At 43.1% G+C, this 17,866-nt stretch overlaps 1 protein-coding gene and 1 long non-coding RNA gene across 4 annotated transcripts; one reads left to right on the forward strand and one right to left on the reverse strand.

Annotated features, from left to right (window-relative positions):
* Positions 1-918: 918 nt before the first annotated feature.
* LOC130519697 (uncharacterized) lies at positions 919-2,130 on the reverse strand. The gene is made up of 2 exons (XR_008948433.1): positions 1,960-2,130; positions 919-1,539 (listed from the first exon to the last, which is right to left on the reverse strand). It is a non-coding gene; the product is annotated as an uncharacterized LOC130519697 (long non-coding RNA).
* A 2,526-nt stretch (positions 2,131-4,656) lies between these two features.
* Positions 4,657-15,608, forward strand: LOC130519698 (ornithine decarboxylase-like). 3 transcript variants are annotated; one of them, XR_008948434.1, is made up of 13 exons: positions 4,658-4,767; positions 5,450-5,489; positions 5,794-5,921; positions 5,996-6,169; positions 6,261-6,433; positions 6,652-6,868; positions 7,366-7,446; positions 7,547-7,709; positions 8,824-8,924; positions 9,205-9,333; positions 14,820-14,985; positions 15,068-15,230; positions 15,535-15,608. XR_008948434.1 is itself a non-coding variant. In XM_057023194.1 (12 exons), exons 1-12 carry the CDS (start codon positions 4,753-4,755, stop codon positions 15,082-15,084), a joined length of 1,404 nt encoding a protein of 467 aa, XP_056879174.1. In that variant the 5' UTR covers positions 4,658-4,752; the 3' UTR covers positions 15,085-15,352. The 3 variants fall into 3 exon arrangements, 2 of the variants coding, with proteins under 2 accessions (XP_056879175.1, XP_056879174.1); XM_057023194.1 differs by lacking the exon at positions 15,535-15,608 and having other exon boundaries at positions 15,068-15,352; XM_057023195.1 differs by lacking the exons at positions 14,820-14,985; positions 15,068-15,230; positions 15,535-15,608 and having other exon boundaries at positions 4,657-4,767; positions 9,205-9,887.
* The last annotated feature ends 2,258 nt before the right edge of the window (positions 15,609-17,866 follow it).

Here is a 17,866-nt window from a genome sequence, read left to right on the forward strand (position 1 = left end):
AGCAGGTAGGTTTTCCGGGGAACAGGTGAGGGCAGAACAAAGACTGGCAGGGTTGGTAACAGGAAATCAGGCAGGAAAATAATGCTGGAAAGTATTGCACAATCTGGCAAGGAGTGTGAGTGGCAGGTAAAGTGGAAAACTACTGAGGGCAGGAGGGAAATGGGTGGAGGGAGCTGTGACAAGCAGGTTTTTTTTTTTTTACCTGGTAGGCTCCCAGAAAGTTTCCACTGAATTTCTACACTAAATGACTTCTACATTTGTAAATTACTTCTACAAGCCAGCGAATGAGAATCGCTCCAAATGTGAGGTACCAACTGTTTTCAGGGTAAGAGCAACCAAATCATGTCCACATGCAGCCACCAAACCTGCTACTCAACTTCTGTAAATCGGTTACTGGGAGATGACAGTGTAAGTTAGTTTCTTCCTTGTCATCTACTTTTGGCTGGTTTAATCTGGTGCTGAAATGCAAAACAACTTCTGTCTTAACCCATTTAATCCCAAATTTTTCCCAGACACAAAAATATCCAAATCATGTGTCATTAGTATCCCTTTGAAACAATCAATCATAATTTTTAGAAATTTTCATGGAAAAGTGTGTGAAAAAATGTGTTTTATGATCGGTCACAATTGTGACCGGTGGGATACTGTGTTGTATCAACCAATGGACAGACTGAATATAGGTCTATTTGACCTGTGCAGTGTGTTTGTGTGTGTGTGTGTGTTTGTGTTTGTGTGTGTGTGTAAACATGCGAGTGTGTGTGCACATGCGTGTGTGCGAGCGCGAGTGTATAAAATCCTTATATCAAAGGCTAGTTATTATCACTTTTAAAAGCCTTATACTATCGGCTAGCAATATGAATATTTGGAGCACCGTTATGAATATTGAGGTTAAGACAAAAAACACACAACAATCATCAATGTATTTCAACATTGTAACTTTAGTGCAGCTTACTTTAGTGCAACATTCATTTGAAAACGTTCATTTTTAGTGCAAAATTCATTTGAACACATTCATTTTTAGTGCAGTATACATTGAACACACTGAACATGGAGGTAAACATTTAGGATAGAGGTAGCCGGCTGAACATGCTTTCAAGTATAGGCCTACACTGACTGACTGAACAACAAAATAAAATAGGTTGTAGAACAAAGAGCAAAGCAACACCTTGAATGACTAAAAAATAACATCTTTTCCTGGAACATTTATGACATTTTGATGGGTATTTTTTTTCAGCTTTTCTTCCTAGACTCCAAAGTACTGTTTGTTTGTAACTGTATGCAACCACTTGTGTGTGTCTATGTGTGTGTGTGTGTGTGTGCATGCTTGTGAACTCTATGTCCAACTGCATTCTCCTGTCTTTCCTGTTTTTCTTCTACACTCCATGGTACAGCTTGAAGCACTCAATGTGCAGTGGTACTTTGCATTTCTCACATGCATAGGTTGTGCGTTTCTCACAATTGAAACTGGTTGCAATGCTGCATGCCTTGTCTGGGAACTCATCTTGATCCAACACATCAAGAACTTGACTCAAAGTAAATCTAAAAGAAAACACAGCAGAAAGTTTGGTAGTTAGCTAGCTAGTCTTCCTGGGGTCCGTGTGTGTGTGGTGTGCGTGTGTGTGCCTACCTGTAATTGCGTGTGTGCGTGCATGTGTGGAAAGTTAGGTAGAATTAGTTAGCTAGCTAGTCGTGTGTGTGTGTGTGTCTGTGTGTACAATTAGGTACAAAGTTAGGTAGCAGCAGAAAGTAAGGTAGAACAGTTAGCCTATGTGTATTAGCATGTAGATACAATGGGTTATCCCACCGGTCACTATTGTTGCCAGTGACATGTTTGTGAGTTCTATGACCACATTAAACAAAGTTGAGTAATTGCAAATGCATATATCAATACTAGACACCTTAAACATGATGTGTACCAAAAATCTATGTCCTATCTTTATGTTAACATATTTTACTAACCTTTTCTGTGGGAGCTTTCTTGCCGCCATCCTCTTCTCTTGGCGCAAACACGAAGTGAACAGCTCTGGTCATGTGACAATTTACAGTAAATGTGCGACACTGCACATATTTCATTGAGACCCTTTATTATTTCAATATCTGCTGGAAATGCATTGATAGATCATTTAGTAACATTTTATAGCCTTAGAAATTTTTTTACGGTCACTATTGTGACCGGTGGGATTAAATGGGTTAAGGAACACAGAGATTTTAAGTCACACATAAAGGCAGTCGCGATAGTTAGCGATTTACAGTGTTGTGCAGCGCACAGAATTGGTGAGCAGGGACATGAGTTACTTTGATGATAGAAAGAAACACAGCATTATGTCATTTAAATAATTGACTTGTCACTACATAGCTTACTTCTCCAATTTTAGCCATGTCTCATCTCCATATTTATGGTAGGTGTAAGTTAGCTCCCCTGTACGTCAGTCCGTATGTCTGAAGAACCCCTGAAGATCTCCTTTGGGCCAATATCCAAGTGAACAGACATTATTTGTATAGAAAGTTCAATAAAGTAAAGTTTTCTTTATATATCACCGCCATGATAAGGGGAGCACTAGTTTTTTCCACTTAAAGTACTTTAATAACCCCTCCTGAGACACGTGGTAAAACTGACTCAGTGAACAGATGCCCAATAAAAAAGCCATAAAGAAAAAACAAACACATACATTTTATTGCATTTCTTCAGAAAATCCAAAGAGCAAAAAAATAAATATGTACAGACGCATGCACATAAGCCCATACACACTCATACCTGTGCATCTTTGAAGTTTATGACACATGTATAAAGGGAACATAATAAATGGTGAAGGATTTCTGTGAAGCCACAATCTGCAGTCTGAAGATAAAACCCAATGATATCAGGATCTCTTTCACAAGGGTGACCTGGCCAAGAGGTCAGCAGCACATGTCATAGGGACAGTTACAAGAAAGTGATAATATAGGTTAAAACATACATATTAGATCATAGAAAGCAATATATAATGCAGAAGAAAGAGTCAGTAAAGTGAAAAATGCAGAGAATAAATATTGAGAGATGAAGAACACTGATCTTGTTCAAGACACTCTGAAACTGCTGAACTGAGTTCACTTCCTCATTCTTTGGACCTCTCATTACCTCAGTCACAGACAAAAAGAAATGACACTTAACTGGAAGTACAGCACTTCCTGAGACCATAATTGGTAAGAAGACAACCAATGAATAATTGTTGATCAGTTCAAGGAATATGGCCTAAAGGCTCGAGGGGCCTGTAGCACCTCTGACTGGAAGTCCTGCAGAGGGTGGTGAGGACAGCGGAGAAAATCATCGGGACTTCACTTCCTCCCATCCAGGACACTGCTAAAAAATGCTGCTGACAAGGGCCAAAAACCTCACCAGAGACTCCTTCCACTCCCACCATGGACAGTTCTCACTGCTGGCCTCCGGGAGGAGGTTAAGCAGCCTACAGAGCAGAACAGCCAGGTTCAAAAACGGTTTGTTCACATATGCCATAAGATTCCTCAACACAGCCTAACATTCCTAACATTCCCTCCCTCCTCACCACACACACCTAAACACAGGACTGCTCTTATTAGGACCTCTGTGCCTAATTGTCATTATATGTATATTTATACTTTTGTAAATACTATTGTCATTATTCCTGTTGTGCACTGAGCCATTGTATCGTACTTTCATTTTGATGCAAATCTTAATGGCAAATAAAGTCTGTCTATGTCTATATCAATGTTGGTTTCTAGGAACTCAATTCATTCCCTCTTCCTCGAATGAAAAGGTCAAACAAAACATCCACAGTAGATTTGCAGAATTACAAAATAGAGAACTGATACACAAAACCACAATATGTGGTTGTTTAAAAGCACATGGTGATGAGTCACTGGGTCTCCTGGAATGGTGTGAATGTTTGTTTTGCTGTTGGAAGGAGTGGAGGACTGCATTGTATGTGGGTGATAGGAAGTGCCTCAGCCCACCACCTCTGTTCAAGGATGGTTTCTCCAATTTAACATGGATAGCTTCCTTGACCCCCCTTTCAAACCAGCGGTCTTCTCTGGCCAGTATCCTTACTTGGCTGTCCTCGAAGGAGTGCCCACTCCTTTAAGTGTAAGTGGACTGCTGAATCCTGACCCGAAGAGGTGGCACGTCTGTGTTGTGCCATTCTTCTGTGGAGAGGTTGTTTGGTTTCCCCAATGTACCCCAATGTGACTCATCACCATGTGACCCAGCAGACAAAGGGGAGACACCTCAACAGAAACTAGGTGAACGACCCGACCAACGACCCTGCTAACGACTCTCAGGTGACCACCCGGATCATTAGCATGCAAATGGTCCACAGGGGCTATATATTTTCAAGCTCTCTCCCCAGCGATTTCAGAACTGAAGAAGCCTTCTGGATAGAAGGCGAAACGTCTTCAAGAGAAGAAACCAGTCCAGTTGACAGAGAAAACTACCTTGCCTGATTGTTATTGCTCCATGCCTGACTCTCCAGCACTTTGTTTGATCGGACTTATTAGTTTTGACCCTGCCTGCCTTGGACTTTTCCACCACGTCTCTGCCCTGGTAAATCTGACAACCTTCTGTCCCAATTAAGAGTTTTGCCATGTGTGGACTTTTGCACACTTTGTTCCATTTGCTGGTCCCTCCTCCAGCCTCCACCCACTCTGCTGATTGTCTGTCTTGACTCTCTCACCTGCTCTCATCTTCATTCTGCTTCATGTCTTCGTGGCCTGACAAGGCAAAATAAGACTCCTGGAGCCATGATGTTCTACACTGTAAGTGTTGCTTTTTGGGGAAAGGAGATGGCAAATCATAACATTGTTTTTGCTCATATTTAAAAGTGTAATTTAGAATGATGGCAATATAGCAATGCCAGGATGGACAAAACAGCCATAATATTTTGTTTTCCCTCTGTTAGCAACTTATAGACACACTTCAGAATTCAGAAATGTTTACATATCAGTTTCAGCCAAAAATAACTCAGAAACAATATACTGCAGGTAATATTTTAGTGTCAGATTGACTAGGTCCTAGGATGACATGACTTCTTCCTGGGAAAAAGTTCAAGCGGTACTGTTCTTCTGGGAAATCTTGGTTCCTGTCAGTCATATGGAAGTTGTCACATTGCTTCTTGCTATTCTTTCAAATGGATTTCTGCATGTATTTAGGGAGAAGCACTCATAGGCCAATAAAATTAGGCTTAAAATTACAACCAAAGTCAACTCCATCTGGTTGTGCTTGCTTGGTAATCCATTGTTGCTTTTAACAGTCCTATATATAAATACAATTTTTATGGATACAAATTTCCACTTAGTTTGTAAAAATATAAACAGTTGAGTGAGCATTTGGTCCAAAAATATTTTTCTTCTTTCTTTCTTTCTTTTTTCTTTCTTTCTTTTTTTTTTTTTTTTCTTTCTTTCTTTCTTCTTACTGAGTCATGAACTCTTGGTGTTGCAGGAGGAAAACTGTCCCATTGCAGAAATGCAGCATCAGTTGGGTGAGTATGGAACAGAGGCCAGTACCCCCTGAAGGTACAATGCCTGAATAAATGTTAATCTCTCCCTTCTGTCATTTTCCATTTTCACAACAATGAATAAAGGAAATTTGAATGTACTGGGCACATTTTTGAATTCTGAATTACCAGTTAATCAACAGCTGCCCCTTGATTAATCTTTTTCAAGTAAAAAGAATGGAATACCTTCCTTTTTCTATCTTAGAGCGCAGCTGTGAAGACAATTTTTTTTAATGTAAACTGTGACTTTTACTCTACTTATTTGTGTTTGTGTTTTCTTCTTTTGCAGCACAATTAATGTCAAAGAGACCAACCATGAATGACGTTTGGCCTGATAAGTGTGGTGTTTACATTTTAGACAAAGAAAGTACTGCCACACGATTCATAGACAAGAAAATTAAAGAGCTTGACTCAATGGTGAGTGAATCTCTAGATTTAAGTTTAATATTAAAATGCAGTTTTCAAATGTGGGCTTTGCTTTGCCAATTTAGGACAGTGAAGAACCTTTCCAGGTGCTGAATTTAGACACTCTGATCCAGATGCACCTGAAGTGGCTCTCCTACTTGCCTCGAGTCAAGCCTTTCTATGCTGTCAAGTGCAACAGCACAGAAACAGTCCTGAGGACGCTGAACGCTCTGGGAACTGGCTTTGACTGTGCAAGCAAGGTTCCCTGAAAATATTTTACACAAATAAATGCTCTCTCCATTTCCAAAGTTTATTTTCAGTTTGCTGACCTGAAATATGTTTTCTTAACAGGGTGAGATCAGTCAGGTTCTGTCCCTTGGAGTAAAACCTGAAAACATCATCTATGCACATACAACAAAACCGCAGTCACACATTAAATATGCGTGCGCTCAGGGAGTTAATTTAATGACTTTTGACGATGAAGAGGAATTACGAAAAGTTTCCCGTTGTCACCCCAAGGCCAAGTAAGTGAATAAATTGTCCAAAAACATTGTATGACAACCCTTTTTATTTACATGTATTCAGATGATCTATTCGCCTTTATTTACTGCAAGAATGGTTATTCTTTCATGATACTAAGCTACATGTTTTTTTTATGGCCAAGTCTAAGCAAAAGGTGTAATATGTCACAATTGATAAATTGAATACACACAGGAATGGAGTTTTGAATATATCATTCCAGACTAGTACTCCGAATTGCAGTGGATGACTCGTCATCCTTCTACAGACTTAGCTCAAAGTTTGGAGCAGGACTCAGCACAACTGGTAGGCTGCTGGAATGTGCTGCAGAGCTGGGCCTAGAAGTTGTTGGCGTGAGTTTTCATATTGGCTCTATATGCAGTCAAAGTTTGCCTTTCAGACAAGCCATTGCTGATGCCCGAAGCGTTTTTGACACAGCGGTAAGTGATGTCAAGTTTTAAGTCATAATTTCTCACATAATGAGTTCTATTATGTATGAAATACAAGTGAAAGTGGGTAATTTGGTCTGGAGGTAGTATAAGGTATATTTGTATTTAATGTTAATCTATGTAAGAGGACATAATAGAAATGAATTAAACTCTTGCAACTACACTAGGTCATCTTATAAATAGAAATTGCTCTTCATTACTACTGGCATCTTCTGTGTTACTCCGTTTCTCTGTGTTCTCGAACAGAGTAGGAGTACTTTAGTCAAGGTAACAATTCAAGCCCTTTCAACAAGAAGGGTTTTTGAAAAACTAATGAGGACAATTAAAGAGTAAAGCTAATGCCATGTATTGTGTTCAAGGAAAAAATTGCTTGAATTGGTTTATATTTATTTAACATCACTTTTAAGATGTGTTATTCTTTATGAAATTGGAACAAGTCCATTGGAGTTTCACTGAAAGCTGTTGTAAGATGATGACATTTCCTTCAGAAACTGTTGGGCTTCCAGTTCAGTCTGTTGGACATTGGTGGAGGTTTCTCAGGGAAAGACTTTCCAGTGACACTTCAAGAGGTACAGAAAGATCCTGTTGATGTAGCTGGACATGGTCTTGGTCCTCGTGTCCAGGACATCTGATGAAATACCTGAAATATTTGGTGTTTTACCTTTCTAGTTTTCAGAAGTCATCAATGGAGCACTTGATGAATATTTCCCATTTGAAAGTGGAGTGCAGATTATTGCAGAACCAGGTCGGTACTATGTGGAATCAACCTTCACACTTGCAGCCAACGTCATTGCTAAAAGGGTCATCATGGAAGATATGAGAAAAGAGGGAGGTATGTTTTTAGTTGGCCTTTGAGCCAACCTAAACACGCTGCACATCATTATAATTGATTATATGAGTCTTCTTTTTCCTTTGCATTAGAATACAGTATTTGTGCAGTTTAAGTTGGTTTTGTTGAATTGGCTTGCATTAAAGCCTTTATCAGTCACAAAACTATTCCCACTGTTCAGAAACATACAGTTATTGCCGCCGCATTAAAAAAGAGCCCCAATCAAGCGCTTAGACTTCAACAGCTCAGTGGGTTTTACTCTGGATATTTCTCATCCCAAATAAAGGTGACAGTCTGCTTCCAATCTTGGACTTAGGGTGGATAAATGTGTTTTTGAAGGTTCTGCTGTTCAAGGTGTTAAATACCCAGCAGGTTCAGAATACTATGGGTTAGCAGGCACGATGATCCTGTGTCTAAGCAATGTCTGGCACACTGGGTAGTTGACACCATTTCTCAGGCCTATGCTGGCTTTAGTCTCCAAATTCCAGATGATCTGGCAACACACTCCATCAGTAGTGTTACCTCATGGGCTACATTGAGAGGTTTCTGTGCAGCTTCCTTTTGGGCTACATCATGCATGTCTGCACAATTCTACAGGGTCACTGTTGCACCACAAGCCCCCATGAGCTCAGGAGTACTCTCTGTGGCTGGCGGTGTTTAAGATAGTAGGTGCCCTTTGTCCCTTGCGACAGATGGTGTGACTCATCTAAGGTGCAGATCGTGTTGATGGTCTGAACAAGGTTGAAATAGATCAGGAGTTATAATTGTGGCTCTGTGAGACCGAATGATGATCATCACCATATTTTGTTGCTCTGAACAGGCTGAGGTATTCCATGCAAGAGGAGGTGGCTTGGTCACATTGGTGCTTATGTACACAGAGGGCAAAGTCCTGTCACCAGGCACATGACTATGTTGCCATAGGTCTTGGGGATAGGCAGAAAGATGGCATCGTTCAAGGTGTAGACCATAGTGACGGTCATTATTCGATCTCAAAGACCTATAGCTATGTGCATAACTTACATTCATTGCACTAACCTGTGGCAAATGACAAAAACATGCTTGGAATGTATACGTGGAAAACAATGTTTAAAATATTTATTGGTTTCTCCCAAAAAAGAAGTTCCTGAGAGACTGATGATGTACTACCTGAGTGACGGTGTGTATGGCTCCCTAAATTTTCTTCTAATAAATGGGCAAGTTTCACCCTACCTTCACAGAGTAAGACTAAATAATTTCTCTATGTAAAGAGTGACCACATTTGTTATCTTGTTTAATAATATTGCCTTTAATGATAACTAAATACATGCCAGTTGTGCCAAAATTTATTTAATTATTTCATTTAGGATTACACTTTTACCTCTTGAAAAAAGTCAGTTGTGATAGTACTTTTGTGTTGGTGACTCTTAAAACCCATCTATCATTCCTTGCAAGTTCTTAAAACAACACGAAACAGCTAAATTATCACATGATTCCCTTTTTATTTCTTTGATGTGAGCAGGCTGTGGAGAGCAGTGAGAAGAGATACAGGTCAGTCATCTGGGGTCCGACCTGTGACTGCATTGACAAAATCGTTGACAACTACTTGGTTCCTGAGCTACATGTTGGAGACTGGCTTCTTATTGACAACGTAGGTGCTTACGGCATTTCCATAAGCACTGAATTCAATGGATTTGAAAGATCAAGTATTTACTCTGTTGTCACAAATGAGACTTGGCACACCCTCAACCATTCCTCACAGTAACAGTTCATTGCTACAGTATCCTAAAAATGTTTCTTTCGACATATTAATATAGCTATTTTCCAGATGATTTATTAATATTTATTTTGACAGATTATAGCAGTTAGTATATTGTAACTTCATCTCTCCCCCTAAGGGCTGGTGTGGGGAGTCTCATCCTTGTCTTGATGTTTGATTCTTGATGTTTCAGATTCTTCACACTAACCTCCATCTTTTTCTTTTTTAACTAAAGTACTGATAAATAATGCTTGGATAAAAATGTGTCTGGGTTAACCCTCCTTAACAGTTCACAAATGAGACTTGGCACACCGTCATCCTTTCCTCACAGTAACTGCTCATTGCTACAGTATCCTAAAAATTTTCTATCAATATCTTAACACAGCTATGAAGGCTTTTAATTTACAGCAATTAATATATTGTACCTTTTAATTCTACTTCTCTACATCTGGAGAAAGTTTTCTTATCCTTATATAAATGCGTGATGGTTTTAGACTCTTGTAAACATCTTGTTTGTTTTTTACTTAGACTGGTGGTAATCACTATGTGTGGGTTAATCCAACAGTTTTTCCAGATATGTTTGATGGTAAACATATATGATGTCTGTTGGATGACAGAGCTATTAATCTGTTCTTCACATGATAGAAATACATCATCTGAACGTTTGTCCGGCTCTTTTTGACTGTAACTTCATGATTCAACATTTAACTGTGAACGGACAGTTACATTAAACTTGTTTCACCTTTAACATAAAGCGTTTGTCTATTGCTAGTTCTGGTGAAATGTATTCACGTTTCCACTGTATATACAATAAACTTTGAATATAAAGTAACGTTTCCAGAAACTCAGGCTAACTGCACAGACTTCCTCTGATTTCTTTGTAATGTAAAAGGGTTAAACTGCCTTTATTTGTGTCCCTTGACATCAACATTGGTTGGTATGTTTTTGTCTATCTATGATTAAACATTAAACTGTGGACAGTTACATTAAACTTGTTTAACCTTTAACATGAAAGCATTTGTCTTTTGCTAGTTCTTGTGAAATGTATTCACCATTCCACTGAATGTACAGGAAACTTTTACTATAAAGTAATATTTCCAGAAAGTCAGGCTAACTGCACAGACTTTGTAATGTAAAAGGGTCAAACTGCCTTTATTTGTGACCATTGACATCGACATTGGTCGGTATGTTTTGTCTGTCTCTCGACAGGCTTGGTCTGAAATTGACGTGCCATTTGTGTCACTGTAAGGGCCTCATTAACCTAATGTTAGGCTTTTAGGGACACTGTCCTATCCCCTACATTTACTGACTCTCTTTGTAAAAAAAATAAGTGTAAAGTAATCTGGACTCCAGGAAGCATTAGCCTGTTTCAAAACATATATCATATTTTATTAATTTATCAAAAAGCCCACTTAACAACACAACTTATGATGATAATAACAGATGGGTGAGTGAGTGGGTGTAACACATATATACAGTTTTTTGCATGTACCCACAAACCTGAATTCTTGTTCATAGTGAAGACTTCGTAGCTGTACTAATTAGAGTTGCAGTCATAAGAATTTGCACTCACTTTATAGACTTTTTTAGATACAGACTCACATATAAGCAAACCTAATGGGAACAATTTCTCAGACTAGTGTATATGATACGACATATATCTTAGGAAAATCAAAGTCTGCACGATGGTCCTTTTAATGTGAGCCTGGTCCTGCTGAAAGTTTCTTCTCTCATGTTTAAGATTAAGATTAAGATGTACTTTATTCATCCCCGTGGGGAAATTGAATTGTAGTAGCAACCTATACAAAAGTATAGAAACAGAATAAATAAATACAGATAAGATTAGAACGTTATAAGGATATTTACAGCATATATTATAAGCATATATATAATATACATAATATAATATATACATGTTATAAGCATTATAAGCATATATACATAAATATAGAACAAAATAGAAATAAAATTACAACATAAACATTACACAGTTATTGTTATTGGCTGGGTTAGGATGACTTATACAGTTTGATGGCAGATGGCAGGAATGACTTCCTGTCCCGTTCCTTAGAGCAGCGAGGCTGCAGGAGTCTGCTGCTGAAGCTGCTTCTCAGTTTGTCCACTGTGTTATGGAGGGGGTGGGAGGGATTGTCCATGATTGTCCGCAGTTTCAACACCATCCTGTCCCTCACCACCTCGTCTAAGTTATCAAGTCTACAGCCAACAACAGACCCTGCCTTTTTAATGAGTTTGTTAAGTCTGTTGGCATCCTTAGCTTTAATGCCTGCACCCCAGCACACCACAGCAAAGAAGATGGTGCTAGCCATGACAGACTGGTAGAACATGTGGAGCATCCTGCTGCAAACACTGAAGGACCTGAGTCTCCTGAGGAAACAGAGTCTGCTCATGGCCTTGTAGACAGCATCGGTGTTTGTGGACCACTCCAGTTTATTGTCCAGCTGAACACCCAGGAACCTGTAAGATGAGACTATTTCCACATCCTTCCCACTAATGCAGACTGGGGAGGGAGGGGACTTGCTTTTTCTGAAATCCACCACCATCTCCTTCGTCTTGGTCACATTGAGCTGCAGAAGGTTCTCCCTGCTCCACCTAACAAAACTCTCCACAAGGTCCCTGTATTCATCCTCCTGTCCATTCCCACACACCCGACTATGACTGTGTCATCCGAGTACTTCTGGAGGTGACATGTCTCAGAGTGGTACTGGAAGTCAGCTGTGTAGGTGGTGAACAGAAATGGGGAGAGAACAGTTCCTTGAGGAGCTCCTGTGTGCTCATCAGGGGGTCGGACACTCAGCTCCGCAGTCTCACAAACTGTGGTGGACCTGTCAGGTAGTCCTCGATCCAAGAAACAAGGGGAGCATCCATCTGCATGTTCTCCAACTTAGCCCTCAGCAGTCTTGGCTGGATGGTGTTGAAGGCAGAAGAGAAGTCAAAGAACATGACCCGCACTGTGGTGTTTAGTCTGTCCAAGAAGGAGTAAGCCCTCTGCAGCAGGTATATCACTGCGTCATCAACCCCCACCTTGGGCTGATAGGCAAACTGCAGAGGGTCCTGAAAGGGGCTCACCAGAGGTCTGAGGTGTGACAGCACCAGCTGCTCCATGACCTTCATAATGTGGGAGGTCAGTGCTATTGGCCTGTAGTCACTCGGTGCCACAGGATGGGTCTTCTTCGGCACCGGGACCAGGCAGGATGTCTTCCAAAGCACTGGGATCCTCTGAAGATGAAGGCTCTGGTTAAACAGGTGCTGCAGTATTCCACACAGCTGCCTGGAGCAGTTCTTCAGCACTCGTGGGCTGATGCCGTCCGGTCCGGCAGCCTTTCTCTGGTTGAGCCTCTCCAGCTCTCTCCTCACCTGGCTAGACGTGAAGGATAGTCCTGTCGGGGGGGATGGGTGACATGTTGGAATTTATGTGGGGTGTCAGCAGGGGGGAGGGGGTAGAAGTTGGCAGAGGTGTTAGGGGCTCTGGGAGGTGTGATGGGGAACCATTGTTATCCAGAGGAATATTGGGACAGCTGGGGGAGGGGGAGCTAGAATCAAACCTGTTGAAAAACTCATTAGCTTGGTCCACGTTCAACTCATTAGCTTGGTCCACGTTCCCATCAGCTGAGCGTATTCCTTTCTTCTGGAAGCCAGTGATTGTTCTCATCCCACTCCAAACATCCCTGGTCTGGTTCCTCTCCAGTCTCTCCTCCAGCTTCTTCCTATAGGCGTCCTTGCTCTCCTTCAGACTGCGTTTCAGTTCCTTCTGTACACTCCTTAGCTCAGCCGGGTCCCCAGCAGTGAAGGCCCTCTTCTTCTTGTTCAAAAGGGCCTTCAGGTCACTTGTCACCCATGGTTTGTTGTTTGGGTAACAGCGTACCTTCTTGGTGGGGACGGAGTTCTCAGTGCAGAACTTGATGTAGTCAGAAACACAGTCTGTCAGTCCATCCAGGTCCTCACCATGTGGTTCACATTGCTGCTGAACTACAGGTGTGTATGATGGGGAGAGCAGCACGAGATTATGATCAGACTTGCCTAGTGGAGGGAGTGCAGTGGAGGTGTATGCACTGGTGACATTAGCATACAGTAAATCCAAAGTCTTCCTGTCTCTCGTGCTGCACTGGACATACTGATGGAATGTAGGGAGAGTGGGCTTAAGGGAGGCATGATTGAAGTCACCTGTGATGAGGAAAAAGGCTCCGGGATGTTTAGTCTGCAGGTCAGCCGTGACAGAGTGAATAACGTCACAGGCCGTGTTCGCTTTACCGGTCGGAGGAATATAAACAGTGATGGCGATGACATTAGTAAACTCCCGTGGCAAATAGTATGAACGGAGTCCGATAGCAATAAGTTCCACGTCGGGACTGCACACGCGCTCCTTGACGTGAATATGCTCCGGGTTGCACCACCACAGTAGCAGTAGCAGAAGTAGTAGTAGTAGTAGTGGCAGTGGTAGCAGTAGTAGCAGCAGAAGTAGTAGCAGCAGTAGTAGCAGTAGTAGTAGCAGAAGTAGGAGCAGCAGTAGTAGCAGTAGTAGCAGCAGCAGTAGCAGAAGTAGGAGCAGCAGTAGTAGCAGTAGTAGTAGTAGTAATAACAGCAGCAGCAGTAGTAGTAGTAGTGGCAGTGGTAGCAGTAGTAGCAGCAGAAGTAGTAGCAGCAGTAGTAGCAGTAGTAGTAGCAGAAGTAGGAGCAGCAGTAGTAGCAGTAGTAGCAGCAGCAGTAGCAGAAGTAGGAGCAGCAGTAGTAGCAGTAGTAGTAGTAGTAATAACAGCAGCAGCAGTAGTAGTAGTAGTGGCAGTGGTAGCAGTAGTAGCAGCAGCAGTAGCAGCAGTAGTAGAGCAGTAGTAGCAGTAGTAGTAGTAGTAATAACAGCAGCAGCAGTAGTAGTAGTAGTGGCAGTGGCAGAAGTAGGAGCAGCAGTAGTAGCAGTAGTAGTAGTAGTAATAGCAGCAGCAGTAGTAGTAGTAGTAGTAGTAATAGTAGCAGCAGTAGTAACAGTAGTAATAGCAGCAGCAGTAGTACCGGTAGTAGTAATAGTAGCAGCAGTATCAGCAGTAGTAGTAGCAGCAGTCGCAGCAGTAGTAGCAGCAGTGGTAGCAGTAGTAGCAGTAGCAGCAGTAGTAGCAGCAGTAGTAGCAGTAATAGCAGCAGTAGTAGTAATAGTAGCAGCAGTAGTAGAAGTAGTAGTAGCAATAGTAGCAGCAGTAGCAGAAGTAGTAGCAGTAGTAGTAGCAGCAGTGGCAGCAGTAGTAGCAGTAGTAGTAGTAGTAGTAATAGCAGCAGCAGCAGTGGCAGCAGTAGTAGTAATAGCAGCAGTATTAGTAGTAATAGTACTAGTGATTACATTTCCGTTTCTCCTTCCTCTGTCTTCCCAGTCTGGAGCTTCTGGACAGCATAGAGAAGCTGGACCTCAGCTGGAACCAGCTCTTGTGGGTTGGCTCTGGCGTATTCAGAGGCCTCTCTCGGCTCAGACAGCTTTACCTACACAACAGACTGTCTGTGGTGCAGCAGGGGAGTCTGGATCTGTTGCCTGGCTTAGAGGTATGTGACGGAAAGACAGCTATATGTATATTTACAGTGCTTCTGTCCCTCCATCCCTCTGATGTTCTGTCCGTCTGGGCAGGTGCTAAACTTGAGTAACAACAACATCTCCTGGATAGACGGCGAGGCTCTAGCGCCTCTCTACAGCCTTGCTATCCTCGCTCTGGAGGGAAACAACCTGCATCATCTCAAGTTCAAGACATTCCTCAGCCTTCATACAACGGCCACCCACATCACGCTGTCAGGTTTCCAAAAATCAACTATGCTCTCGCTAAAGAAAGTCTCGAGCAGTTTCAACGCTTAGTGCTAATCTAAAACTGTAACATAAAGGAGCAGCATATAATGTTTTTTTTAGCTAAACACTACACCATACACACGATAATGGTAACATCATGGTGGAATAGTTATTCCACAATTTCCTCATAGCTTAAATAAAAGTTTGCTGTTCAATTGTCTTCAGCATTTCAAAATAAATGTAGTTTTCTCAGGTGTGAAACCAACAAAGCATCCTGTACAGTCACAGTTCTACCTCTCCCCATGCTCCACCAGCCAACCCCTGGAACTGTGACTGCGAACTTCACCGCGTCTTCAGCAAGATCCTCTACGTCCGCCACCTCCACGTCAGAATCAGAATCAGAAACAGAATCAGATTTATTTTTGCCATTGTTTATGTAGTACCAGTATTACACAAGCTAGGAATTTGTCTCGGTGTGACGCTGCAACATTCAACATAGAGAAGACAATAAACACTAGAATAGATAAATAAGATAAGACATATATAGATATACATATACATATATAGCGTCTCTCTCTATATATAGCGTCTATATATATAATATATATATATCTATATATATATAGTAAGGAATAGGTAATGTGTATTCCTATAATGTGCAAGAGCAGCAGTTAAGTTAAGGTTAGAAGTCCACAGTGCAGGTCAATGCAAAAGTAGTGTATTGTTTATGAGTCCGGCTGGCTGCTGTACATGGTGCTTAAGTGATAAGTCACTTGGTGTTCAGCAGCCTGATGGCAGAGGGGAAGAAGCTGTTCATGTAGCGGGAGGTTTTGGTCCGAATGGACCGTAGTCTCCTGCCTGAGGGGAGGGGGGAAAACAGTCCGTGACCAGGGTGGGAAGGGTCGGCCGTGATCCGACCTGCACACCTCCGGGTCCTGGAGATATACAGGTCCTGGATGGATGGAAGCCTGCAGCCGATCACTTTCTCGGCAGCGCGCACGACGCGCTGCAGCCTCAGTCTGTCCCTGACGGTGGCGCCAGCGTACCACACGGTGATGGAGGAGGTGAGGATGGACTCCATGATGGCCGTATAAAACTGCACCAACATCCTGGGAGGCAGTTTGAGCTTCCTCAGCTGCCGTAGGAAGAACATCCTTTGCTGGGCCTTCTTGATGAGGGAGCTGATGGTTGGCTCCCACTTAAGGTCCCGGGTGGTGATGGTGGTGCCCAGGAAGCGGAAGGAGTCCACGATGGTGATGGGGGAGTCCATGAGGGCAGGGGGGGCAAAGGGGCTGTGACTTTCCTGAAGTCCACAATCATCTCCACTGTCTTCTGAGCGTTCAGCTGCAGGTTGTTGTGTCCGCACCAGGACACCAGTCGAGCCACCTCCCTCCTGTAGGCAGTCTCGTCTCCATTGGAGATGAGCCCGATGAGGGTGGTGTCATCCGCAAACTTGATCAGTTGACAGACTGGTGGCTTGAGGTGCAGCAGTTTGTGTACAGGGAGAAGAGCAGGGGGGAAAGTACACAGCCCTGGGGTGATCCAGGCTGATGGAGACAGAGTCCGAGACAGTCTTCCCCAGCCGCACATACTGCCTCCGATCCGTCAGGAAGTGAGTGATCCACCTGCAGAGGGAGGCAGGCACACTAAGCTGGGACAGCTTGTCCTGTAGCAGAGCGGGGCGGATGGTGTTGAATGCAGAGCCGAAGTCCACGAACAGGATCCTCGCGTAGGTTCCCGGGGAGTCCAGTGCTGCAAGATGGAGTGAAGGGCCAGGTTGACCGCGTCGTCCACAGATCTGTTAGCTCTGTAGGCGAACTGCAGTGGATCCAGGAGGGGGGTGGTTGGACTTGAGGGGTGGCAGGATCAGGCGCTCTAAGGACTTCATGACTACAGAGGTGAGCGCCACAGGCCTGTAGTCGTTAAGCCCAGTGATCCGTGGCTTCTTGGGGACAGGGACGATGGTTGAGGTTTTGAGCCAGGCTGGCACCTGGCACGACTCCAGGGAGGAGTTGAAGATGTCTGTAAAGACAGGAGTCAGCTCCTCTGCGCAGTGCCTCAGGGTGGAAGGAGACACGCCGTCGGGCCAGGGGCTTGCGCGGGTTCAACCTGGCGAACTGCCTGCGACATCCTGTTCACTGATGGTGAGTGGAGGGGGGGGGGGGGGACTGATGGTAAGTGATGGGGGGGGGGACTGATGGTGAGTGATGGTGAGTGGAGGGGGGGAGGAGGAGGGGACTGCCTTTGATGGAGTGAGTTCCATGGGGGCAGTGACACTGGGGGGAGGGGAGGTGTCAAAGCGGGCATAGTGGAGGGACAGACTCTGACAAAGGGCTTTGTCGTCCTGACCCTTTGAAGCCTGAGGCCTGTAGTCGGTGATCTGCCTCAGGCCTCTCCACACAGAAGCAGAGTCGTTAGCAGTAAACTGCTGCTGAAGTTTCTCCGAATACACAGATTTAGCTCTCCTCAGTTCCTTGCTAAACCGGTATTTGGCCTCTCTGTAGCAGTCTCTGTCTCCACTTTTCAGCGCTGCTTCCTTTTCTTTCCTGATCTGTCTGAGTTTGGTGTGAACCAGGGCTTGTCATTGGAGTAACTCACCCTAGTGCGCGTTGGTAGAATGCACTCCTCACAAAAGTGGATATATGA

Source organism: Takifugu flavidus, unplaced genomic scaffold (genome assembly GCF_003711565.1).
Source record: "Takifugu flavidus isolate HTHZ2018 unplaced genomic scaffold, ASM371156v2 ctg1102, whole genome shotgun sequence".
NCBI lineage: Eukaryota > Metazoa > Chordata > Actinopteri > Tetraodontiformes > Tetraodontidae > Takifugu > Takifugu flavidus.

What these genes read in the sequence shown, in the direction of transcription:
- LOC130519698 (XM_057023194.1), top strand. An exon ending in TTTCACCCTACCTTCACAGA is followed by an intron (nt 8,925 to 9,204) that starts GTAAGACTAAAT and finishes TGATGTGAGCAG; the next exon opens with GCTGTGGAGAGCAGTGAGAA. An exon ending in ACTGGCTTCTTATTGACAAC is followed by an intron (nt 9,334 to 14,819) that starts GTAGGTGCTTAC and finishes CTGTCTTCCCAG; the next exon opens with TCTGGAGCTTCTGGACAGCA.